A 27,675-nucleotide genomic window follows, 5' to 3' on the forward strand; every position below is an offset into this window, starting at 1 on the left:
TCATAGATACCAGGATTACATTTTGTATTTACGCCAGATGCACGTTTCGTTAACAAAGACTAGTCAGAAACGCTCGAATCCAAATAAAGTACAAAGTTGAAGAGCATTGAGAACCAAAATTCCGAAAAGGTTTGCCAAATACAGCATAGTTTTCCTTGTACAATCGGAAAACGAATCGTGATCATCCTATCAAAAACTCAAAATACAACGACAGAACCACAAAAAAGCTGCTATATTGTTTGTCATGATAACTATAATATAAGCCAACAGTTTAAACAAAAAATATCCAGATATCAATCTAGGTTTCAACATAGGATTATTGGGATATGTCCATGAATTTAGGGTTGTTTACTCCTCAATTGGAATGTGTTTTTCCTCTTTAAATTTATTTTCAAATCCATATCCGAATACTTAGATATTTTTTTATTTACAATTAAGTATATGTACAGCTATAAGAATTAATATGTTTATCATAAAAAGAAGTAAGCGATTGGCCGCACGCTGGTCATGTCTTCATGTGTGGTTTTGATTTGACGAGAGGTTTCAGTACCTTATTCTCAACATGATCTTTCCTCTGATTGGTTTTAGTATTTGTCTTAGCGTTATGAACTGACACATTGTTCTGCTTTCGATCTGAAATAAAATTTACTATTGAAAGTCACGACCGAAAAATTTAAAGTTACATAAGATAACTAATATGGACGATAATATTAACCCAAATAATATGTGGTTGTTATTTTACATAAAGGGTTAACAAGGGCGATTTCCGTGCGTAAAACAGATTTATATGCGTGAGACAATAACAAATCTTTTCATACTGAATATTAACTAAACAATGTTTATCCTTTTGCAGCATTTCATGATATCTTGTCGGTCTACTTCTCTTTTGTTTTCCGCTTTCAAATTCAAAGCACGACCATAAAAAATATAATTATATGTGTTACCAGAAGCAAATAGAATAATATTCTAATAAATCCATGGCTTTAAACATTTGGCTTTAGGCTTTCTTTATGGAGGAGAGTATTGCAAAGCGTAATTTCAGTTTTAAATCAATTGCAAGAGGTAATAAAAATACAAATAGTGAACTGACAAGAAAACGTAAAAAAATCACTTCTTAATTTTCATATTCAGTGTTATCGTTTGTTTTATAAATGTTAATTTTTATTACCTGTGGGTGTCAATTTCAGATTTTCATATTGTTTCCTAATAAGAGGCCTACCAGAAGGTCTGCTCAATTTATTATCACGAAGGGTCTCACTGAAAGTACATGGCGTGTTTAAATAGTATTTTCTGTTAATAAATACATCAGATGAAATCAGTCTTGCTTAATATTGATATTCAGTAATAAAACTCTTACTTAGAACAATAAGAGCTAATTTGTAAATACAAATTATCTGGGTTTTTACATGCAAGTACTCACTAGGCTGAAAACAAATCTAGCTATTAACTTTAAAACTAAAATTTGAGATGAGTGTTTTTCTTTTTTTTTTACATGCCACGTTAGTGCACGTGCACGTATACATGGCAATGGTTGTTGTGCAGTCTGTCCTTTAGTTCATAGAGCAAATATTTTAAGACTTATCATGCTGGTTCAATACAAATATTAAATACATGGTTTACCTAGATTTCTTTGTTATTTTTTCAACACCTAGTGAAGCTGAAAAATAAAAATTCAAATGACATAAAGTTTTTAATGCAACATTTAGGGTTATTACATACAAACTGGCACATTCAAACGTGAACAACTAACAGAACAATTGAAAAATAACTATCGTACTCCTGCATTGGTTTAGACATTAAAAAAAAAGGAATGTCGGGTTGACTAATAATATGTTATTAAGCTTACTGTACCTCCAACTTGTATTACAGGTAATTAGTATCAAAAAGCTTTTAGAAAAGAAAGACATGCGATGGGATAGGAAAATAAAATAATTTTAACTCTTTTAAATATTAACCAAATACATATGTAATGTTATAGTCAATGTACTCATGATTGCCAGTCCATCTACTTCTCTGTTGTCTCTGACTGATCATATATATATATATATATATATATATATATATATATATATATATATATATATATATATATATATATATATATATATATATATATATATATATAGGAGTTATTTAATCTAATGAAAAACAAATGTTTACTATATAACCAATACTCAACACTAATCTTTTTTTACAAAAGGATGATTTATAAATACATAAAAAAATGCTTTTTCACAAAATCATGCAGTATGATTGAATACTCTAAAAGCCGTAGTCAGCACTTCTGTGCAGCCATGAATTATCATTGATATGGTCATATTTATAAACTAACTGTTTACAAAACTTTTGAATTATTGAAATAGTACGGCTTTTCTACCTGAGGAATAGATTACCGTATCTGTATTAGGCAAAACATTTAGAAATTTGGGTTCTCAATGGGTCTCCAATGCTCTTCAACTTCGTACTTTCTTTGGCATGTTTAACTTTTTTTTATTCGAGCGTCACTGAGGAGTCTTTCGTAAAGGCAAAGCGCGACTGATGTAAATACAAAATTTAATCCTGGTATCTTTGATGATTTTCTTTTCTGGCTAATAAATTATAATCCTGGTACCTCTGATAGCTTTTTACACCACTGGGTCGGTGCCACTGCTGCTGGACGTTTCGTTCCCAGGGTATCACCAGCCTAGTAGTCAGTACTTAAGGGTTGACATGGATATCAGTTATATGGTCATTTTTACAAATTTCCTGTTTGCAAAACTTTCGATTTTTCGAAAAACTGAGAATGTTTGGAATTTTGGGTCCTCAATGCTCTTCAATTTTGTACTTTCTTTGGTTTTATGAGCGTCCATTTCACAATTAAAAATCAAAATGTACCTCCATTGAATTTTAGAGTGAAGCACAAATATATTTAATAAATCAAATCTTTAATTTAAAAATGTAGTATATAAAGTTCCCTTTATTCATAACCAGCTTTTGTTATAATTTGAAACCTTTTAATTACTTGCAGGATGGGTTAGTTAAATACATATATACATATATAATGTTCACAACTCACAGGAAAACATTAATTTTCTTAATTTCCCCGTCTTCCTTCGATTAAATCATATGTATATGACTTAATGATGTATAACATATAAATCAGCTAAACGTTTTACAAGAGTTTTATTGTTGAGGAAATTTCAAACTTCTGAATGATGAAAATTAGAACTCGTCAAATAGCTATATATCCAATGAAAGTTTACCGAAAAAGTTTGTGCTTCAATTTTCTTTATATTTATATTTTTGTCAAAGAGTTAAAGTATATATTTTGTCAACATTTTATGTACTGTAAATTCAGTAACTATTGCGAGGTTTTTATTATTGCGAATAATGCGACAGAATTGTAAATGCAATAATTTAACTCGCATTTTGAAATATTTTATATGATTTAAACAGGACCTTTCTCAAATTCGTAAAAATTAGAATCGCATTGAAGTCTAAAATGACAAAATCGCAATAATAAATGAACGCAATAATTTCTGAATTTTCAGTAATCAAACAAGCAAATTGGTTGTAGTCAAGGTGTGTGGTACCAAAAGAGTTATTTACCTGTGGTAGGTATTTGTATGATTTCATACTGTTCCTCAATAAGAGGTTCGCCTGCGGGTCTGCTCAATACATTACCACCAGTCGCCCCACTGGAAATACATCGTTTGTTTAAACAGTTTTTGTTTGTGTTAACAAAAACACCAGAAGAAGTCAGACTTGTTAAAAAATATTTGATATCATTAGTTAAAGCAGTAAAAGCTTATTTTGATATGGAATATACTATTATCTCCTTTAATCTAATTGTATTATTGATCTCATGTAAACGTGTTGACCTCGGTTGTTGGAAGTCCTGTGTAAGAACATTTTTTGGCCAATCAAAACAATTTCTTATATCTACATTTCCACAAACCTAACTGTATTTTGTATACTTATTTACCCGATTATTGCAACAAAATGTCTATACATGACTTTTCCCAAATGAGTTTCGTTTTTTGTAAAGATTTTTCTGCAAGGCAGGGGACTAATAAAAGTGAAATGTTTGGCTGTGCGGGATATACAAATTTGCAGCCACGTTCGCTCAGAGTGGGGACGTTAAAAGATGGTGCCATGCTCTTTGTACGTTAAGTACCCTTGTGACAAATCTTTGAGGGGTCCGTAGGTCGTCTGTTGCAAGGTAAAATGTCCACCTCTATCCAATAGGCAATTCCAGTGGTAGGCCAAATTTTCCCATCATCATCTTCATCATCATCATCATCCCAATTGGGACCTGCCTATTGTTTTTATTTGTTAATTTGTTCTCTTCTTGAATATGCATGAGATATTTGTCACTGGACGTCAAGTAACAAACAATCAATCAATCTAGAATACTCAATAAATTATCTTTCATAGGAATGCAATTTCATCATTGATTGAGCTTTGATAGTGTCGTGTCAGGTAAGTAAGGGTATAATTCGCATTTATGTGCAAAAGTTTTGCGTGCAATTAAGAATAATATGACACAAGTGGCTTACCCACGCTCCTGTGTTATTTCTTCAATCCCTCCTGATGCTACAAAAAAAATGTAAAATGATATAAGGTTCATCGTTTAATGAATAATATAAAAAAATCGGGAGGATTTGTAAATATAATGATTGCTAAAATACCATGGCAATAACATAGTAAAGTAACTGATTTTTTTGATCTTAACAAATACTTTCTCCATCAAAAAATCTAAATTTCAACAAGTTACAAGTAACGAATCAATCAATAGAAAATGAACAAGTATGTTCAGTTTTAAAAGAAATATTATCTTACATTCAGACTTATGGATTTTAAGTATGATAGGTGCTAACTCGTGTTCACGGATACCTAACAAGTATTGCAAAAACTGTCCCTTTATTGAACAAGCTGTACACATTCAAATTTGAAAAACAAACGAATAAACATGCATTTGTTTAGCATAAATCATAGTAATAATTATATTCCCATTTTTAAGAGAAAGTCTAAAAAAGAAGGCAATCTTTTGCTATAAGATAAAACAAAATACTGTTACCAAACTCATCTTGGTGGATTCTTAGATGGGTGTAGGTTTCCATGATCGATTTTGCGGCAAGAAATATGACAGATTTTCTATCTGTGTTTATGTATTCACATAAGGGGTGATTCAGATATAATATTCGCGACAATTTATATTGGCGATATTTTATACTCAAACCAGAATCTTACAAAAATGTTAAGTGTCATAACATAAATATAAGGATAAATATACAAAAATGTAGACCCTTTTATAAATAGTTATCAAAGGTACTAGGATTATAATTTAATACGCCAGACGCGCGTTTCGTCTACATTAGACTTATCGGTGACGCTCAGATCAAAATAGTTATAGAGTACAAAGTTGGAGAGCATTAAGGACCCAAAATTACAAAAAGATGTGCCAAAAAAACACGGAACCAAGTGCATATGATCAAACCATAGTTAGTGAATCATCTGTACTCACGTAATTGTAATCATTTAACTATTTAAACTGTTTGATGTACGTCATAGACAAAACACTTAGCACTTTCGGAGCACCTGAGATCAACCCCAGATTTTATGGGGATCGTGATGCCAAATCTTTAGTTTTCTATGTTGTGTCGTGTGTACTATTATTTGTCTGTATGTCTTTTCTTTTTTAGCCAGAGCGTTATTTTTCGATATATGAGTTTGATTGTCCCTCTGGTATCTTTCTCCACTAGTTTTTAGCACTGATATTTGACCATTACCAACGCTGGAACTTCCTAGGTTTTGCAGTTGGAGACTGGTATTTTCATATAATCTTTCCTTTGGTCTACAAAACACATGAGAAATGATGTGACAATTAGTCAATGTTTAACTAGTTCTAAACAAAAGCTGAGAGTAATATACGAAGACCAAACGTAGTATCCAAAATCAACTACATAATATTCGGCGTTTTTCTTGATAACAACTACTTTATTTAACATGTTTAAGCGAAACAAGATAAAAATTATTCTGACTTGAAAATGACTGCGAACGGTATTTGCATCAAGCTTACATGTATCAAGTGAATATTATGCAATATAAACCTATACTGTGTGACCTTTAATCAATTAAATTGACTAGAAGTATCAGAGCATTTACATACTGTTTCATTTATGCTTAATTTTAATACGGCACAACTCCTACTGCTTTACTTGATTATGCATCTCACTCGTACTAGAAAAAAAATATATATCATATCTACAAATGAAGATATGTCCCTTCACGACCCGAAGAAGTTAAACTCAATTCTGAATAACCTTTGAACTATGATTTTAATACAAATGCTTATGTTTTCTCTCAACTAAGTTTAATATAACCGTTGAATTGTAGTGAACTAAATGTAGCAGCTGGGTCTTGCTTACCTTGCAGTTTTTGAGGAACTGTCCTTGATGCAGCAAGAACATCCCATTGTAGTGTCCAAACGTTGTGTTAGTAATCGAAACCCTTGATAAAACACATTAAATGAATGCACCGTTATGTATTTTTTTTTTTGCTTGCTTGTTTAATATTTGTAATATGACTGCTTTAAAAAAAAGATATAATTTATATTAAAACAACATCAGAAACCAATGCAAATGTCGTGTATTGGTTTACTCTTTGCAATATTTCAATTCATCAAATAAGTATTCAAATATATTTTATGTCAGCCCTTTGAAGAAAGAATTGATTTACTGATTGTTGGTTGCCTAACAACTGGTGGCAAATATATAATGTTCAGAACGATTAAAAAAGGAATATATACATCAAAGATGCATTAAAATACAGATCTGTAATCGACAAGTTTTTATTGAGTTCGGTAAACAAACAGTTGGTATGTCAACGGATACTGATTTGGCACCAATACTTGTTAGTCAGGTACTCATATAAATCATGATGATAGTTCATACATAACCTTTTCAAAGACAATAAGAAAAAAAACGTCTTTCAAAATTCTTTAAAACTAGTTTCAGATAAGATGATTACATCTCGTCACTCAATTACACATATTTTAATGAGTGCTTACATATACAAATGAACCCAGGGTTAATGATATTTCTCAAACCGAAGATCTGCTGCACATATCTATCTTGTCTCGATATTGACGCAGATGAATTGCTTCAAGCTATCATCTGTGGACAAAGAGGACATTTCAACTTTCCAAATGTCAACTTGCCATTTCTCATCATTAACAAACCATATGCGCCATGGTATAGCGTTTCCATATCTCAGTTAATACACTATATTCCCGCATGTTCCATATTCACAGCAGATCTCTGTATATTTAAAGAACCGAATGCATGCACTCAAACTCATTATCATATGCATTCCAAGTCGATAAAAACTTCTTTTTCCCATGCGTTTTACTCCTATAGTGAGTGTACATAATTTACATTCTTCTATAAATTTGATTTTCATTGAGAATAAATCGGATATTAAACTCATATGCTGTATAGTTTCTTTACATCAATTCTCTTTTTAAAACATTAAGTTTTATGCACAGTAAAAATAAATTACAAAAACAAATTAGAGTGCAAATAAATAGCAGAAGATCGAATGTATGACCGAATAAGAGTGATGTTTTATATAATGACTTACTATGGACTAGCACCATCGTTATGATGATGACCAGTAACGCTATCAATATCAATGCAATCCCGCCGATAAAATCAGGGCGTATTGGAGAAATCTGACCTGCTGTGAAATAGATATCCAATCATAATATAGATAAAGGAACAATTATTATATGTAAATAAGATTGTAACATGTTTCTATTGGTACTTATAAAAAAACACATAGTAACTGAACATACTTCTGAATTAACTGCCATATTCCTAACTTGGTACAAAATTTTCACCGATTTTCAGTTTTCATCTTAAAAACATTACTTTCATACTGCCTCTTTAAGAAAGATATATACCGGAGTTGCAAGTGCACAACAATTTTTTTTTATCTAATTGAACCTTTTGAATGTATACTTTATTTAAAATTATACAATGCAATAATGTTTCTATATGATCATAGTTTCACTTGTTGTAAATACATACCCCTGGTTACAGATCGAAATTCAATCGATTCAGTCTGTCCTAAATAGTTTTCTGACGATATCTTAAAAACGTATTCTGTAGAAGGGATCAGGCTCTTTACATGTAACAAGAAGATATTTTGTTGATTTTCTGGTTCTTTAAAAAGCACACTAGTGAAATCCATGTCGTTCCTTGTTTTATAATGCAAAATAAAGGTTTGCGCAGGTACCACTGTCATATCGGGTATCCATGCAATCGACGCAGTGGTAGATCCAGTACTTTTTACGGTAATATTTTTTACTTTTGTCGGTTTCGCTAAAAATATACGTTATGCATGTAATACTTGTAAGTTGTATTCAATCATTTGAGAAGGTAAAACATCAATTACATATGTCATGCAGAAAAAAATATTAACGAACAATTTAATGGTATCATTAGCACTTGTGAATACAACGACACATCATATCTTTCTTTTTATTCTAACTTATGTCCATGAAAAACTTTAAACTGCACTCTGTATTGATGTTATGCTCAAATATACATGACCATTATTTTGTTCGAAACCTTAATTTCAACATCAACACGTCCAATACATGAACATCACAACATGCACAATGTATCAATAAATATAAAAAAAATAATATCTCAGACTTGTTGATTAATGTTACGTATATAACATGTATAAGTAATAAATAATTAAATTTTAATCATACATTTATTGTAATGACGTGTATATCATTTTCAAAATAATTACTTACTGTGGACAGTCAAACGTACATACGAAGAATATGTTCGCCCAACATCATTTCTTACTTCACATCTGTAATTTCCACTGTTTGATCTTTTTACATTTCTTATAAATAACTGTTTGTTCCATAATGGCCATGAAATTTGTCCTGTCCATTTATATACGCATTGTGGTCTACAGTTGGCAGAACAAGTTATTGAAACATGATTGTTCTCTTGGACTATACATATTGTGCTGTTTGGTGACAATTGTATGTTTTCTGGTGCATCTGAAAAGTTTATAGAACTTAAAATATACACGTACATGTATATTAACAGGAATTTTATCTTATAAGACGTTGCAATAAATTCATTTATTGAACCAAATGAAAGCCATTGCTACCCTACTGATCAATCAAATCATCTTTTTGGAGTTTCAAAGTTTTGTCGATAACAAGGACTTTTCGTAATATGAAAGTACATTTCATCTGAACGCAACTTGCATCTACAGGAAATGCATAAGCAATGCTTGGTGATTAGTCGCATATAAAAAATCACATTAAATGTCCCCACAACCAAATTAACTACGCGAATCAAAAATCACACATTTAATACAAAACGAGGAAAGTTTATGTTTATTCATTTTCATATTTTTTAGCTCTAAAGTGACTTGCATTTTTTTTTTCAAAAAATTATTTCCTGAAGATCATTAACTTACAAAAGTTTTTCATTATATTTCAATCTTTGATTTCGAAAGTAAATCTGTACCGGATTCTTTTACATACTTCATGCTAACCTGTATTAAATTACCATCTGTCTTAAAAAAAATTTTTTTGCTCTCCCTTATGTGGTCTCTTAAAACAGGTTTGACTGTAAATATATTTTAACGCAAAGATCTACTACATTTAACTATGGTATTAAATTTGGAAGTCGCATGTTACAAATAACGTTGAGTCATCTACAAAATTGTCTGTCAGTTTTCAATCAAAATATGAAATGATTCCGTGCAGCAAATGTTTAAATGGTCCATACGAACAGATTTATAGAAGTTGCTAAAAAAGGCAATTCTGCATCCTGTGCATTGATTAAAACTGAAGGTATTTCCACATGTCTCGAAAATGTATGTAAGGCGGTAAATAAAATTGTATCGAGTATACAAGGAATTTAGGATTGCATTCTAAAGATGATATGGCTACCGATAACTCATTGTGTCTTTTAAAAACATAGTTTCTATAAACAAATCAGAAAACGCTGATTTACCTGAGTCTGTGCTAGACTGCAAATTGGGCATATTTATGGCACCCTCAACGGAGTTGGGGTGACATATTGTTATTCTACGTTTCTTTTTTTTCTTATTTTTTTTCTTGCAACAAATTTTGTCCAGGGGATTTCTTGAAATCCAATGGACCAATGTCGATGGAACTCTACTATAATAAGGACCCCCACGTACAGAGTTGCAGGAAGCATGGAATGGTTCAAGATGGCTACCGTTTCCATGGAAACAGAACAAATGTGAAAAAATGTAGTTTTTGGTTTTGGTGAACTGTTTGAATATGCTTTAACACAGAATCATTATATTTTGATAGAATGTAGGTGCCCACTATATACAGGTGTTCGATGATTTTGACACTCATTGGAACTACTATGTTGCCATGGAAACTACACCAAAAATTTCAAAAATATCAAAATGCTCCAAACTTCATGAAACTTCACAGTAACGATGAGCAACATTGGAAGATGTGGAATTTGGCGTTGGAATTTCCAAAATATCTCTTGTTACCATGGAAACAATGCAAAAATGTCAAAACTTTGAATTTTCACAGAACATTCCAGAACATCAATGTTAAATTTATTCTAGAGACATTAAATGGTATATGATTATGGAGGGCAAAAATTGCAGCGGGGGTTTGACTTTGGAATATTCAAAATGGCCGCCGTTACCATGGGAACAGCAAAATTATGAAAAACTTTAAAATGCTTTAAATTTAATGAAACTTATAACAAATTTTGCCTAGCTTATGTAGACTTAACTTTTGAGATTCTAATTTTCAAAATGGCCGCCGTTGCCATGGAAACAGCAAAAAATTTCTAAATGGCTGCCGCTGGCCTGGCAATGGGGAAAGGGTGCCATCCATCCGCTATTGCTTGCAATGGCAAATCTAGTTGTTATTATTCTTCTAAAAAGAATGATGTCTATATAATATGTTCAAAATATACTTAAAGATATATGCATGACCAATGCACAAAGAATATATATATACACACACATTGTGTTTGATTTTTTCAAGTTTGTATAGTCGTGATAACACAGATGAGTCAGATTTTTACTGTACATTATACTTGCAGTTTACAACAACTCTAATTGTTTTCTCTTTGGAGCCAATCTCATTGAATGCTCTACATGTGTACTCCCCATCATGTATCTTCTCCAGTGCGTATTTATAGAAATATGACGTCACGTTTGTTGTTTTGTCTGGATATGTCCACGTATAGTTACATACAGGATGACAATCAGCCCAACATGTTATATTTCTGATCGAATCACCTTCAGTTCTTATACATCTACCGTTCAATTTTGAAGGAAATACTACAATGGTATCTGGGCCATCTGTAATATGTTTTTAAAATAGTGATTGTACACTAATAAATGAATAATAATTTGTGACAATATTTTAAAAAGAAATGGTCTATAGCTCACAGAACCGCCTATCTTCTAATAACAACTTTAGCGACCCAAAACAATGAGAACAATGGTTATTACAAATAAATAAAGACATTTGTCTTTTCTCAACTGTACACAAGTATTGGCATTTATTCCCTATTTCAAAATAAAAGACACATTGAAAAAGTTTAATTCCGTTTCCCTTTTAACGAATGTGACCTACCGAATCAGACTTATTACCGGGTTTGTATTAACATGAGCAACAGGATTTTTCTATGTTGTATTTTGTGTACTATTGTTTGTTTGCTTTTGTCGGTTTTTTTTTTTAGCCATTGATTTGTCAGCCTGTTTTCGATTTATGATTTTGAATGTCCATCTTGTATTTTTCGTCCTGCTTTTGCTTTTTTGCTATAAAAGAAAACTATTACACGTTAATTATTTTAAATATAAACACTTCATTTACGTCTCCCTTTTATGGGTCCATGACGCTAGACTATTTCTCGTTTTTTTTTTTGTGTTTTTATTTCTGCCGGTTAATTTTAGTCTTCTGTCTAGTCTTTGATTAATGATGTTTAGAGCCTGTGTAATATATTTTGCCTACACTCTTTGATGAAATGTGTCAGTATGTTGCAAAGTGACATTACATAATATATTTTACACCTCAATGATAGTCATCAGCATCACTTGTTTTCGTGTTCAATATAATGACAAAAATCAAAACCTTGTGCATAAAATTGTCTGGTTTCTAATATTTGGAATGACGTACAGTATCAATTCAGTATCTTCTTTGTCATCAAAATCGCGAACTGTTAAGTGAAACCAAAAAAGGGGAATTCCGTTCAGAATCGAACGCTCGACCATATTAACCAACGGCACGAATGGAAAACTTGTCATAATCCTGAATTGGTCTTATATACATGATTTTTTATTAGATGTTATTAGGTCTGAACTAACTGTCAGTAACTGCGAGTACTCTAATACCATATATTTAGGGTCCTTTTTTATGTTAGGGGCGAGGGAGAGTTTTATACCCTGCCAAGAATTGTCTGTGTTTTTTTTTCATATGCTGTGATGTTACACCACTGTCCCAGGTTAGGAGATGGTTTTGCGCTAACAAACAGGTTGAACCCCGCCATATTTTGCATGTGCCTGTCTTAATTCAAGAGTCTGAAGTTTAGTTATTGGCATTGGTTCATGTCTGTCATATTTGTATTTCGTAAGTTGTTTTGTTTTGAAATTAAGCCGTAAACTTCATCAATTGAATGTTTTCACATGTTTAATGTCTGGACTTTTGATCATGTTTATAGCACGCCATACAATAAATATGTTCTTATTGTTGAAGGCGAAACGGTTGTCTGTAATTGCTAACAACTACTAAAAAAATTTGATGGATAGTTGTCTTATTGGTAATAGTACAACATTTCCTTAATTCTAGGAAGGAGGATTTTTGAAAGGTGGTGTACACATAGTTTTAAAGTTAGCGTTGCCTCCAACTTATTTTTATTTTATTCTACAATTAACCAAATATAGTACAAATAACAGGGTACAAATGATTGTTTGTTTTATTTGTACGTCTTGTACAAATAAAGTCTCCTGTTACCCCACTTCCACGTTAAGCAACCGCTGATATGAATATTTCTGTTTCCTAACCAGTTTATTTTGGGGTCTTCTTCGCCGTCCGTGTTTCAACTATGTCGATTTCTTTGAGAATTTAGAGACAATGATTTTGATTTAATAACAAAAGTTTCAAGTGTTGGGATAAATTTCAGGATAAAAACAATATATGTACATTGTCAGAAAATATAAAATGTATTCGTACCCGCTACGAAACAGGTGAAAAGATCGGCAGAGACTCGCTTTTCGTCCTGTTTCGTAAGCTCATACCAAGAAATTTTATATTTTCCGACAATGTACATATATTGTATATGAATCGTTATACTGACTTAATCTGTTGAGCAACTGAAACAGACATAATTCAATTTGGTTGACTTGACAATAATTCGGATCCAAAAGCCAATATTGGGTATCTTACATAACAGATATACAACACAACTGAAATGAAAAGTTCAAACACACCAATGGGGGAACACCTTAATGACACATATATTACGATAAAGGGTAAGGTCAAACATAGATCAACAGTTTTCGAATCGTCAATCCGTATCAAGAACGCCTAATCGTACGGTCTGACAGAACAAACTTTATCAGGAACACTGATCATAACGTAAATAAAAGGCTACGCACTGTCAACACTTACAATTTGCAATGACAATTATCCTGTATTCTATACGAAGCAGATACTAAATATTATGTGTTAGTTCTATTTAGTATTTTCTGAAAAAGTTTTTAAGAAAAAGGACGCCTCGTCATTTTATCAAAATCCTTGTATATTACTATTATGCTTTGACACCGATGACAATTGACCAAGTCGGATAAGCAGTTGCGAGCTTTACGTAGTGATGTGAATGACATTCATCGCACAATAACTAACTTTTTGCAAATTAAAAAAAAAATCAATATAGTTCACAACACCAGGTGTCATGTTGCAAGTCTAGATGTCCCTATCAAATTAATCCTCATTTTGAAGGAACATCCTGGTCATCATCTAATTCAGGACTTTCCTTGGCCTACTTCGATTCCTCCAACTCGGGTTAGTAGAGTCTATCGAGTTCACTCGACTGACAACCGAACCTCCCGAGTTTGACCTTTTGAACCTACCCGAGTTAACTCGATATCAACCCTGGGACGGGGCAGGTTTAGTCGAGTTTCAAGATGGCGTCAAGTAGTTGCAACAAATAAAATTGATACAAATAAACTGGTATTTGACAAAACACAGCCGAAGAATAAAGCTGACAGGGGGAATTTATTATTGCATGTATTTCGGAATCAGCCATTGTTGTTTATGTGTATATTGGGTCCTCAAATCTCTTCAACTTCGTACTTTATTTGACCTTTTATAACATTTTTGATTCGAGTGTCACTGATGAGTCTTTTGTAGATGAAACGGGCGTCTAGCGTAAATATTAAATTTTATTCCTGGTATCTATGATGAGATTGTTATCAGCTGTCGGTGGTGGTTAGAAATAAAATAGAAATTAATTGTTTTTCTTTGAACGAATTTTTTTCATTTTTTTTTTTTAACTCACTAACAAACTATTTTTCAAAAGCAAACAGGATCAGAACTTTTCTTTGTGAAACACTATGTAATATTTTTTTATTTAAATGCTCAGCAAAAAACAATTTTTTCACCTCCATTATAATAGTTAACTCGATGGAAGAGTTTTTACTTCGATTCAGAACGGTTGCGCACATGCGCATTAGCACTGACCTTTCAACTAGAGTTAACCCGAGTTGGACGAATCGAAGTAAGCCCTTCTGTTAGACAACTTTGTCTCGTCCTGAACATGCATGAAATACATTCTGTACTGGACACTTGAAGGACTCAGAGCAAACAGCAATCAATCAAACATGAATCACTTATACGTCAACCAAAATATAAATGTCTTTGTTTTTTTGTGTGAATATATTGACTCGGTAACATGATTTTTTTTTCTGATTGAGAAGTTATATTTTCTTAGATTTTTAGATTAAAACTTACATTGCACTGTTATAGTGATGTTTGTACTGTTTTTTGTTCCTATTACATTTTTAGCTTGACACCAATATGTTCCAGATCCTGATTTCGGTATGACCTTTAGTGTCAACTCAGGGCCGTTTCTATTGAAATGATTGGGTCCAATCCATCTGAATGTGCAAATTGGCCAACAAACAGCAGAACATGTGATACTTCTTGGTGTCTTTCCTTGTGTTACATTGAGTTCTGTAGTTAATGGTGATAATGTTACAGATTGTAAGTCTAAATGAAAAATAAAAAAAGAAATATTTTTCTATTCAAGAAAGATAATTCGGATTTTTTGTATTTGTAAAATTGATTTGGTATTCTGATTTAGGATTGTTTATAGCCGGTGTTCTTTCATCTGGTGACTTTAATATACTGATAACGACTACACAACAACTAACCATGTATATTGCTGTTCGGGTACGTTGTTATATATTCATTTATTGGTCATGAGCAAAGGCGAAAAAAAATTCTTGATTATAAATTCTTCTTATGACTTAGAAGGAAAGTATGCTAACTTGTTACTTGATGTGTTCTATGGTTGACTTTTGCTGTTGGGAGGTTTCTACATTCTAACTTACAACTTTTCAAGTGTTATTGCATAAAACAATTGGTGAATATGTAAACTGTTTCTTTAATTTACAGTTTTCGCAATCACAGTTATCATACACACATTAACTATAGCATAAAATCGGAAATGAATCTAAAGTTAAAAATCATAAAATGTGAACAGGTGACAAAATTGTCTGTCAGTTTTCAATCAAAATATGAAATGATTCCGTGCAGCAAATGTTTAAATGGTCCATACGAACAGATTTATAGAAGTTGCTGAAAAAGGCAATTCTGCATCCTGTGCATTGATTACAACTGAAGGTATTTCCACATGTCTCGAAAAATGTATGTAAGGCGGTAAATCAAATTGTATCGAGTATAAAAGGAATTTGGGATTGCATTCTAAAGATGATATGGCTACCGATAACTCATTATGTCTTTTAAAAACATAGTTTCTATAAACAAATCAGAAAACGCTGATTTACCTGAGTCTGTGCTAGACTGCACATTGGGCATATTTGTTAGTATTCTTCTAAAAAGAATGATGTCTATATAATATGTTCAAAATATACTTAAAGATATATGCATGACCAATGCACAAAGAATATATATATACACACACATTGTGTTTGATTTTTTCAAGTTTGTATAGTCGTGATAACACAGATGAGTCAGATTTTTACTGTACATTATACTTGCAGTTTACAACAACTCTAATTGTTTTCTCTTTGGAGCCAATCTCATTGAATGCTCTACATGTGTACTCCCCATCATGTATCTTCTCCAGTGCGTATTTATAGAAATATGACGTCACGTTTGTTGTTTTGTCTGGATATGTCCACGTATAGTTACATACAGGATGACAATCAGCCCAACATGTTATATTTCTGATCGAATCACCTTCAGTTCTTATATATCTACCGTTCAATTCTGAAGGAAATACTACAATGGTATCTGGGCCATCTGTAATATGTTTTTAAAATAGTGATTGTACACTAATAAATGAATAATAATTTGTGACAATATTTTAAAAAGAAATGGTCTATAGCTCACAGAACCGCCTATCTTCTAATAACAACTTTAGCGACCCAAAACTAGAGGCTCTCAAGAGCCTGTGTCGCTCACCTGTTAATGTGTTTACAGATGTTGGCCATCTTTGTTGGTAGGCGGGGTCATTAGACACTTTTTAAAAAAAAAGATACCCTAGTATTATGATTGTGGCCAAGTTTGGTTAAATTTGGCCAAGTAGTTTTAGAAATGATTTTTATACAAGTTACAAAAATGACGAAAAGTTGTTCAATATTGACTATAAAGGGCAATAACTCCTTAAGGGGTCCTCTAACAATTTTGATCATGCTTACTTATTTGTAGATCTTACTTTGCTGAACATTATTGCTGTTTACAGTTTATCTCTATCTATAATAGTATTCAAGATAATAACCAAAAACTGCAAAATTTCCTTAAAATCACCAATTTTAGGGCAGCAACCCGACAACAGGTTGTCCGATTCAATTGAAAATTTGTGAAGGGATATATCTTATTCTGATGGACATTAAAATCTTGAAAGATTTGCCCTAAATGTCTTAGTTTCAAAGATATAAAGCAAAAACTGCATTTTACCACTATGTTCTAATTTTAGCCATGTCGGCCATTTTGTTTGGTAGGCTGGGTCATCGGACACATTTTATAAACTGTAAACCACAATGATAATTGTGGCCAAGTTTGGTTAAATTTGGCAAAGTAGTTTCAGAGAAGAAGATTTTTAGAAAAGTAACAAAAAATGACGAAAAGTTGTTAAAAATTTACTATAAAGGGCAATTACTCCTTAAGGGGACGACTGACCATTTTTGTCATGTTGACTTATTTGTGGGTCTTACTTTGCTGAACATTATTGCTGTTTACAGTTTATCTCTACCTATAATAGTATTCAAGATAATAACCAAAAACTGCAAAATTTCCTTAAAATGACCATTTCACGGGCAGCAACCCAACAACAGGTTGTCCAATTCGTCTGAAAATGTCAGGGCAGATAGATCTTGACCTGATCAACAATTTTAACCCCTAATCAGATTTGCTCTAAATGCTTTGGTTTTTGAGTTATAAGCCAAAAACTGCATTATATATTACACGTTAATTATTTTAAATATAAACACTTCATTTACGTCTCCCTTTTATGGGTCCATGACGCTAGACTATTTCTCGTTTTTTTTTGTGTTTTTATTTCTGCCGGTTAATTTTTGTCTTCTGTCTATTCTTTGATTAATGATGTTTAGAGCCTGTGTAATATTTTTTGCCTACACTCTTTGATGAAATGTGTCAGTATGTTGCAAAGTGACATTACATAATATATTTTACACCTCAATGATAGTCATCAGCATCACTTGTTTTCGTGTTCAATATAATGACAAAAATCAAAACCTTGTGCATAAAATTGTCTGATTTCTAATATTTGGAATGACGTACAGTATCAATTCAGTATCTTCTTTGTCATCAAAATCGCGAACTGTTAAGTGAAACCAAAAAAGGGGAATTCCGTTCAGAATCGAACGCTCGACCATATTAACCAACGGCACGAATGGAAAACTTGGCATAATCCTGAATTGGTCTTATATACATGATTTTTTATTAGATGTTATTAGGTCTGAACTAACTGTCAGTAACTGCCAGTACTCTAATAACTATATATTTAGGGTCCTTTTTTATGTTAGGGGCGAGGGAGAGTTTTATACCCTGCCTAGAATTGTCTGTGGTTTTTTTTCATATGCTGTGATGTGACACCACTGTCCCAGGTTAGGAGATGGTTTTGCACTAACAAACAGGTTGAACCCCGCCATATTTTGCATGTGCCTGTCTTAATTCAAGAGTCTGAAGTTTAGTTATTGGCATATTTGTTATTATTCTCCTAAAAAAAATGATGTCTATATAATATGTTCAAAATATACTTAAAGATATATGCATGACCAATGCACAAAGAATATATATATACACACACATTGTGTTTGATTTTTTCAAGTTTGTATAGTCGTGATAACACAGATGAGTCAGATTTTTACTGTACATTATACTTGCAGTTTACAACAACTCTAATTGTTTTCTCTTTGGAGCCAATCTCATTGAATGCTCTACATGTGTACTCCCCATCATGTATCTTCTCCAGTGCGTATTTATAGAAATATGACGTCACGTTTGTTGTTTTGTCTGGATATGTCCACGTATAGTTACATACAGGATGACAATCAGCCCAACATGTTATATTTCTGATCGAATCACCTTCAGTTCTTATATATCTACCGTTCAATTCTGAAGGAAATACTACAATGGTATCTGGGCCATCTGTAATATGTTTTTAAAATAGTGATTGTACACTAATAAATGAATAATAATTTGTGACAATATTTTAAAAAGAAATGGTCTATAGCTCACAGAACCGCCTATCTTCTAATAACAACTTTAGCGACCCAAAACTAGAGGCTCTCAAGAGCCTGTGTCGCTCACCTGTTAATGTGTTTACAGATGTTGGCCATCTTTGTTGGTAGGCGGGGTCATTAGACACTTTTTAAAAAAAAAGATACCCTAGTATTATGATTGTGGCCAAGTTTGGTTAAATTTGGCCAAGTAGTTTTAGAAATGATTTTTATACAAGTTACAAAAATGACGAAAAGTTGTTCAATATTGACTATAAAGGGCAATAACTCCTTAAGGGGTCCTCTAACAATTTTGATCATGCTGACTTATTTGTAGATCTTACTTTGCTGAACATTATTGCTGTTTACAGTTTATCTCTATCTATAATAGTATTCAAGACAATAACCAAAAACTGCAAAATTTCCTTAAAATCACCAATTTTAGGGCAGCAACCCGACAACAGGTTGTCCGATTCAATTGAAAATTTGTGAGGGGATATATCTTATTCTGATGGACATTAAAATCTTGAAAGATTTGCCCTAAATGTCTTAGTTTCAAAGATATAAAGCAAAAACTGCATTTTACCACTATGTTCTAATTTTAGCCATGTCGGCCATTTTGTTTGGTAGGCTGGGTCATCGGACACATTTTATAAACTGTAAACCACAATGATAATTGTGGCCAAGTTTGGTTAAATTTGGCAAAGTAGTTTCAGAGAAGAAGATTTTTAGAAAAGTAACAAAAAATGACGAAAAGTTGTTAAAAATTTACTATAAAGGGCAATTACTCCTTAAGGGGTCGACTGACCATTTTTGTCATGTTGACTTATTTGTAGGTCTTACTTTGCTGAACATTATTGCTGTTTACAGTTTATCTCTACCTATAATAGTATTCAAGATAATTACCAAAAACTGCAAAATTTCCTTAAAATAACCATTTCACAGGCAGCAACCCAACAACAGGTTGTCCAATTCGTCTGAAAATGTCAGGGCAGATAGATCTTGACCTGATCAACAATTTTAACCCCTAATCAGATTTGCTCTAAATGCTTTGGTTTTTGAGTTATAAGCCAAAAACTGCATTTTACCCCTATGTTCTATTTTTAGCCATGGCGGCCATCTTGGAAGGTTTGACTGGTCACGCCACACATTTTTTTAACTAGATACCCCAAGGATGATTGTGGCCAAGTTTGGTAGAATTTGGCCAAGTAGTTTCAGAGGAGAAGATTTTTGTAAAAGTTTACGGACGACGGACGACGGACGACGGACGCCAAGTGATGAGAAAAGCTCACTTGACCTTTCAGGTCAGGTGAGCTAAAAATGAGAACAATGGTTATTACAAATAAATAAAGACATTTGTCTTTTCTCAACTGTACACAAGTATTGCGTTTATTCCATATTTCAAAATAAAAGACACATTGAAAAAGTTTAATTCCGTTTCCCTTTTAACGAATGTGACCTACCGAATCAGACTTATTACTGGGTTTGTATTAACATGAGCAACAGGATTTTTCTATGTTGTATTTTGTGTACTATTGTTTGTTTGCTTTTGTCGGTTTTTTTTTTAGCCATCGATTTGTCAGCCTGTTTTCGATTTATGATTTTGAATGTCCATCTTGTATTTTTCGTCCTGCTTTTGCTTTTTTGCTATAAAAGAAAACTATTACACGTTAATTATTTTAAATATAAACACTTCATTTACGTCTCCCTTTTATGGGTCCATGACGCTAGACTATTTCTCGTTTTTTTTTGTGTTTTTATTTCTGCCGGTTAATTTTTGTCTTCTGTCTATTCTTTGATTAATGATGTTTAGAGCCTGTGTAATATTTTTTGCCTACACTCTTTGATGAAATGTGTCAGTATGTTGCAAAGTGACATTACATAATATATTTTACACCTCAATGATAGTCATCAGCATCACTTGTTTTCGTGTTCAATATAATGACAAAAATCAAAACCTTGTGCATAAAATTGTCTGGTTTCTAATATTTGGAATGACGTACAGTATCAATTCAATATCTTCTTTGTCATCAAAATCGCGAACTGTTAAGTGAAACCAAAAAAGGGGAATTCCGTTCAGAATCGAACGCTCGACCATATTAACCAACGGCACGAATGGAAAACTTGTCATAATCCTGAATTGGTCTTATATACATGATTTTTTATTAGATGTTATTAGGTCTGAACTAACTGTCAGTAACTGCCAGTACTCTAATAACTATATATTTAGGGTCTTTTTTTATGTTAGGGGCGAGGGAGAGTTTTATACCCTGCCTAGAATTGTCTGTGGTTTTTTTTCATATGCTGTGATGTGACACCACTGTCCCAGGTTAGGAGATGGTTTTGCACTAACAAACAGGTTGAACCCCGCCATATTTTGCATGTGCCTGTCTTAATTCAAGAGTCTGAAGTTTAGTTATTGGCATATTTGTTATTATTCTCCTAAAAAGAATGATGTCTATATAATATGTTCAAAATATACTTAAAGATATATGCATGACCAATGCACAAAGAATATATATATACACACACATTGTGTTTGATTTTTTCAAGTTTGTATAGTCGTGATAACACAGATGAGTCAGATTTTTACTGTACATTATACTTGCAGTTTACAACAACTCTAATTGTTTTCTCTTTGGAGCCAATCTCATTGAATGCTCTACATGTGTACTCCCCATCATGTATCTTCTCCAGTGCGTATTTATAGAAATATGACGTCACGTTTGTTGTTTTGTCTGGATATGTCCACGTATAGTTACATACAGGATGACAATCAGCCCAACATGTTATATTTCTGATCGAATCACCTTCAGTTCTTATATATCTACCGTTCAATTCTGAAGGAAATACTACAATGGTATCAGGGCCATCTGTAATATGTTTTGAAAATAGTGATTGTACACTAATAAATGAATAATAATTTGTGACAATATTTTAAAAGGAAATGGTCTATAGCTCACAGAACCGCCTATCTTCTAATAACAACTTTAGCGACCCAAAAAAATGAGAACAATGGTTATTACAAATAAATAAAGACATTTGTCTTTTCTCAACTGTACACAAGTATTGGCATTTATTCCCTATTTCAAAATAAAAGACACATTGAAAAAGTTTAATTCCGTTTCCCTTTTAACGAATGTGACCTACCGAATCAGACTTATTACCGGGTTTGTATTAACATGAGCAACAAGATTTTTCTATGTTGTATTTTGTGTACTATTGTTTGTTTGCTTTTGTCGGTTTTTTTTTAGCCATTGATTTGTCAGCCTGTTTTCGATTTATGATTTTGAATGTCCATCTTGTATTTTTCGTCCTGATTTTGCTTTTTTGCTATAAAAGAAAACTATTACACGTTAATTATTTTAAATATAAACACTTCATTTACGTCTCCCTTTTATTGGTCCATGACGCTAGACTATTTCTCGTTTTTTTTTGTGTTTTTATTTCTGCCGGTTAATTTTTGTCTTCTGTCTATTCTTTGATTAATGATGTTTAGAGCCTGTGTAATATTTTTTGCCTACACTCTTTGATGAAATGTGTCAGTATGTTGCAAAGTGACATTATATAATATATTTTACACCTCAATGATAGTCATCAGCATCACTTGTTTTCGTGTTCAATATAATGACAAAAATCAAAACCTTGTGCATAAAATTGTCTGGTTTCTAATATTTGGAATGACGTACAGTATCAATTCAGTATCTTCTTTGTCATCAAAATCGCGAACTGTTAAGTGAAACCAAAAAAGGGGAATTCCGTTCAGAATTGAACGCTCGACCATATTAACCAACGGCACGAATGGAAAACTTGTCATAATCCTGAATTGGTCTTATATACATGATTTTTTATTAGATGTTATTAGGTCTGAACTAACTGTCCGTAACTGCCAGTACTCTAATAACTATATATTTAGGGTCCTTTTTGATGTTAGGGGCGAGGGAGAGTTTTATACCCTGCCAAGAATTGTCTGTGGTTTTTTTTCATATGCTGTGATGTTACACCACTGTCCCAGGTTAGGAGATGGTTTTGCGCTAACAAACAGGTTGAACCCCGCCATATTTTGCATGAGCCTGTCTTAATTCAAGAGTCTGAAGTTTAGTTATTGGCATTGGTTCATGTCTGTCATATTTGTATTTCGTAAGTTGTTGTGTTTTGAAATTAAGCCGTAAACTTCATCAATTGAATGTTTACACATGTTTAATGTCTGGACCTTTTATCATGTTTATAGCACGCCATACAATAAATATGTTCTTATTGTTGAAGGCGAAACGGTTACCTGTAATTGCTAGCAACTACTAAAAAAATTTGGTGGATAGTTGTCTTATTGGTAATAGTACAACATTTCCTTAATTCTAGGAAGGAGGATTTTTGAAAGGTGGTGTACACATAGTTTTAAAGTTAGCGTTGCCTCCAACTTATTTTTATTTTATTCTACAATTAACCAAATATTGAACAAATAACAGGGTACAAATGATTGTTTATTTTATTTGTACGTCTTGTACAAATAAAGTCTCCTGTTACCCTACTTCCACGTTAAGCAACCGCTGATATGAATATTTCTGTTTCCTAACCAGTTTATTTTGGGGTCTTCTTCGCCGTCCGCGTTTCAACTATGTCGATTTCTTTGAGAATTTAGAGACAATGATTTTGATTTCATAACAAAAGTTTCAAGTGCTGGGATAAATTTCAGGATAAAAACAATATATGTACATTGTCAGAAAATATAAAATGTATTCGTACCCGCTACGAAACAGGTGAAAAGCTCGGCAGAGACTCGCTTTTCGTCCTGTTTCGTAAGCTCATACCAAGAAATTTTATATTTTCCGACAATGTACATATATTGTATATGAATCGTTATACTGACTAAATCTGTTGAGCAACTGAAACAGACATAACTCAATTTGGTTAACTTGACAATAATTCGGATCCAAAAGCCAATATTGGGTATCTTACATAACAGATATACAACACAACTGAAATGAAAAGTTCAAACACACCAATGGATGAACACCTTAATGACACATATATTACGATAAAGGGTAAGGTCAAACATAGATCAACAGTTTTCGAATCGTCAATCCGTATCAAGAACGCCTAATCGTACGGTCTGACAGAACAAACTTTATCAGGAACACTGATCATAACGTAAATAAAAGGCTACGCACTGTCAACACTTACAATTTGCAATGACAATTATCCTGTATTCTATACGAAGCAGATACTAAATATTATGTGTTAGTTCTATTTAGTATTTTCTGAAAAAGTTTTTAAGAAAAAGGACGCCTCGTCATTTTATCAAAATCCTTGTATATTACTATTATGCTCTGACACCGATGACAATTGACCAAGTCGGATAAGCAGTTGCGAGCTTTACGTAGTGATGTGTATGACATTCATCGCACAATAACTAACTTTTTGCAATTAAAAAAAATTCAATATAGTTCACAACACCAGGTGTCATGTTGCAAGTCTAGATGTCCCTATCAAATTAATCCTCATTTTGAAGGAACATCCTGGTCATCCTCTAATTCAGGACTTTCCTTGGCCTACTTCGATTCGTCCAACTCGTGTTAGTAGAGTCTATCGAGTTTACTCGACTGACAACCGAACCTCCCGAGTTTGACCTTTTGAACCTACCCGAGGTAACTCGATATCAACCCTGGGTCGGGGCAGGTTTAGTCGAGTTTCAAGATGGCGTCAAGTAGTTGCAACAAATAAAATTGATACAAATAAACTGGTATTTGACAAAACACAGCCGAAGAATAAAGCTGACAGGGGGAATTTATTATTGCATGTATTTCGGAATCAGCCAATGTTGTTTATGTGTTTATTTTGGTCCTCAAATCTCTTCAACTTCGTACTTTATTTGACCTTTTATAACATGTTTGATTCGAGCGTCACTGATGAGTCTTTTGTAGATGAAACGGGCGTCTAGCGTAAATATTAAATTTTATTCCTGGTATCTATGATGAGATTGTTATCAGCTGTCGGTGGTGGTTAGAAATAAAATAGAAATTAATTGTTTTTCTTTGAACGAATTTTTTTCATTTTTTTTTTTAACTCACTAACAAACTATTTTTCAAAAGCAAACAGGATCAGAACTTTTTTTTTGTGAAACACTATGTAATATTTTTTTATTTAAATGCTCAGCAAAAAACAATTTTTTCACCTCCATTATAATAGTTAACTCGATGGAAGAGTTTTTACTTCGATTCAGAACGGTTGCGCACATGCGCATTAGCACTGACCTTTCAACTAGAGTTAACCCGAGTTGGACGAATCGAAGTAGGCCCTTCTGTTAGACAACTTTGTCTCGTCCTGAACATGCATGAAATACATTCTGTACTGGACACTTGAAGGACGCAGAGCAAACAGCAATCAATCAAACATGAATCACTTATACGTCAACCAAAATATAAATGTCTTTGTTTTTGTGTGTGAATATATTGACTCGGTAACATGATTTTTTTTCTGATTGAGAAGTTATATTTTCTTAGATTTTTAGATTAAAACTTACATTGCACTGTTATAGTGATGTTTGTACTGTTTTTTGTTCCTATTACATTTTTAGCTTGACACCAATATGTTCCAGATCCTGATTTCGGTATGACCTTTAGTGTCAACTCAGGGCCGTTTCTATTGAAATGATTGGGTCCAATCCATCTGAATGTGCAAATTGGCCAACAAACAGCAGAACATGTGATACTTCTTGGTGTCTTTCCTTGTGTTACATTGAGTTCTGTAGTTAATGGTGATAATGTTACAGATTGTAACGCTAAATGAAAAATAAAAAAAGAAATATTTTTCTATTCAAGAAAGATAATTCGGATTTTTTGTATTTGTAAAATTGATTTGGTATTCTGATTTAGGATTGTTTATAGCCGGTGTTCTTTCATCTGGTGACTTTAATATACTGATAACGACCACACAACAACTAACCATGTATATTGCTGTTCGGGTACGTTGTTATATATTCATTTATTGGTCATGAGCAAACGCGAAAAAAATTCTTGATTATAAATTCTTCTTATGACTTAGAAGGAAAGTATGCTAACTTGTTACTTGATGTGTTCTATGGTTGACTTTTGCTGTTGGGAGGTTTCTACATTCTAACTTACAACTTTTCAAGTGTTATTGCATAAAACAATTGGTGAATATGTAAACTGTTTCTTTAATTTACAGTTTTCGCAATCACAGTTATCATACACACATTAACTATAGCATAAAATCGGAAATGAATCTAAAGTTAAAAATCATAAAATGTGAACAGGTGACAAGATGGTTTAATAATAAATTTGAAAATGTTTTTTTTTATTGTACCACTGCATCAAGTATGATGAGATTTTTCTTAACTTGAGATTATTGTAATTTTTGCATTCATTTAACAAAAAAATATTTGCTTTTGTTTGTTTTCTTTATTCCATGGAATATCTTCTAACAATATGAACAGTATGCTCATACAAAAATGTTTTATTTTGAGAAATGATCACTACAGGCGGTCCTCATGGAAACTATTTTGTGTCCGAACATCTTTTAATGCAGACTTGCTGCAAATATTTTCTTCTAAAAGAGGTGGTAAGAGTTAGATGTATAACAACATCAAACATATACTGTAACATTTTAACATGTATCTCATCTTCAGTCATTCAACTTCAAAAAAACTGTGAGCTCTCTAAGAAAAGTACCTTTATTGACGTGAATGCGTATTTATACATTCCACACAGCCAAACAGACAATATAATGCATGTATCGAAGCAACCTTAAAACCCGAACAAACAATAAGCATGAATATACACAGCTGATAGCTCTTGAACACCAACAGTCTTAAATTCTTAATAAAAAAAGTCACTGAAGTTTAATAGCTACACAATCATTTCATTAATAGTAAAATTGACTTCTACAGAGTTCTCAAAATTACGTGTTTTATCGCAAGGGTCAGCCAGGTAGGAACATTGAATATGTTTCACGTAGTTAAATTATTAGACTTATGAATCATGACTCTTTCAAAGAAAACTGTATTTTAAATTCAAAGTATTTCCATATATCTATACAAAGAAACATGCATCTTTCATCGAGTAAATTCTGAGCATTAAAGGTAAGTTAACATGATGCCATATTTATGAACATTAATTGTTGCCTAAGAATTTTAAATTTCTATATAAGGCTTAAATAACTTGGGTTTTCTGTCTAAGACTAAAAACGTTTTATTTTTTGGTATTCTGCAAAATTACCGATCTTAAAAGTAGATATTCAATTTTTAGTTTGCAAAAATAGAACTGTTCGGGGTGTAAATATGAATGTTGTCCCCACCCAAATAGGAATTTGTACAGTCATTTAATAGGATTGAGCAGCTGTAACCACAAATAAAGAAGTTGAAAACAAGAAAAGGGATATAGTAAGTAAAATACAAGCATAAACATATATTAAAAGTGAGATTGACAAAATAATAAAATACAATATGTGTATAGGTCTATTTCACTGCACTATAGCCAAAACATTAGCTGACAGTAACAAAATAACCTCTTATAACTTTAATAATTTGCCTTTTTTTAGCCACTAAATTTTGCACATCTATTCTACATATAGTTGTAAACAGGGTAAATTGTTATATCTGTAGTAGTATGTCTCGCCATCATTACAAGGCGTATGTTGTACTTA

At 32.5% G+C, this 27,675-nt stretch overlaps 1 protein-coding gene and 1 long non-coding RNA gene across 2 annotated transcripts; one reads left to right on the forward strand and one right to left on the reverse strand.

Annotated features, from left to right (window-relative positions):
* Positions 1–402: 402 nt before the first annotated feature.
* Positions 403–16,439, reverse strand: LOC143079994 (uncharacterized). Its single transcript, XM_076255637.1, has 13 exons — positions 16,310–16,439; positions 15,038–15,295; positions 11,122–11,385; positions 8,810–9,067; positions 8,073–8,366; positions 7,624–7,722; positions 6,411–6,492; positions 5,772–5,836; positions 4,539–4,575; positions 3,589–3,677; positions 1,621–1,657; positions 1,169–1,257; positions 403–633 (listed from the first exon to the last, which is right to left on the reverse strand). Exons 5-13 carry the CDS (start codon positions 8,287–8,289, stop codon positions 506–508), a joined length of 843 nt encoding a protein of 280 aa, XP_076111752.1. The 5' UTR covers positions 8,290–8,366; positions 8,810–9,067; positions 11,122–11,385; positions 15,038–15,295; positions 16,310–16,439; the 3' UTR covers positions 403–505.
* A 2-nt stretch (positions 16,440–16,441) lies between these two features.
* On the forward strand, positions 16,442–21,745 carry LOC143079995 (uncharacterized). Its single transcript, XR_012979584.1, has 3 exons — positions 16,442–16,575; positions 18,682–18,945; positions 21,626–21,745. It is a non-coding gene; the product is annotated as an uncharacterized LOC143079995 (long non-coding RNA).
* Positions 21,746–27,675: the final 5,930 nt, after the last annotated feature.

This window comes from Mytilus galloprovincialis, chromosome 6 (genome assembly GCF_965363235.1).
Source record: "Mytilus galloprovincialis chromosome 6, xbMytGall1.hap1.1, whole genome shotgun sequence".
NCBI classification, from domain to species: domain Eukaryota; kingdom Metazoa; phylum Mollusca; class Bivalvia; order Mytilida; family Mytilidae; genus Mytilus; species Mytilus galloprovincialis.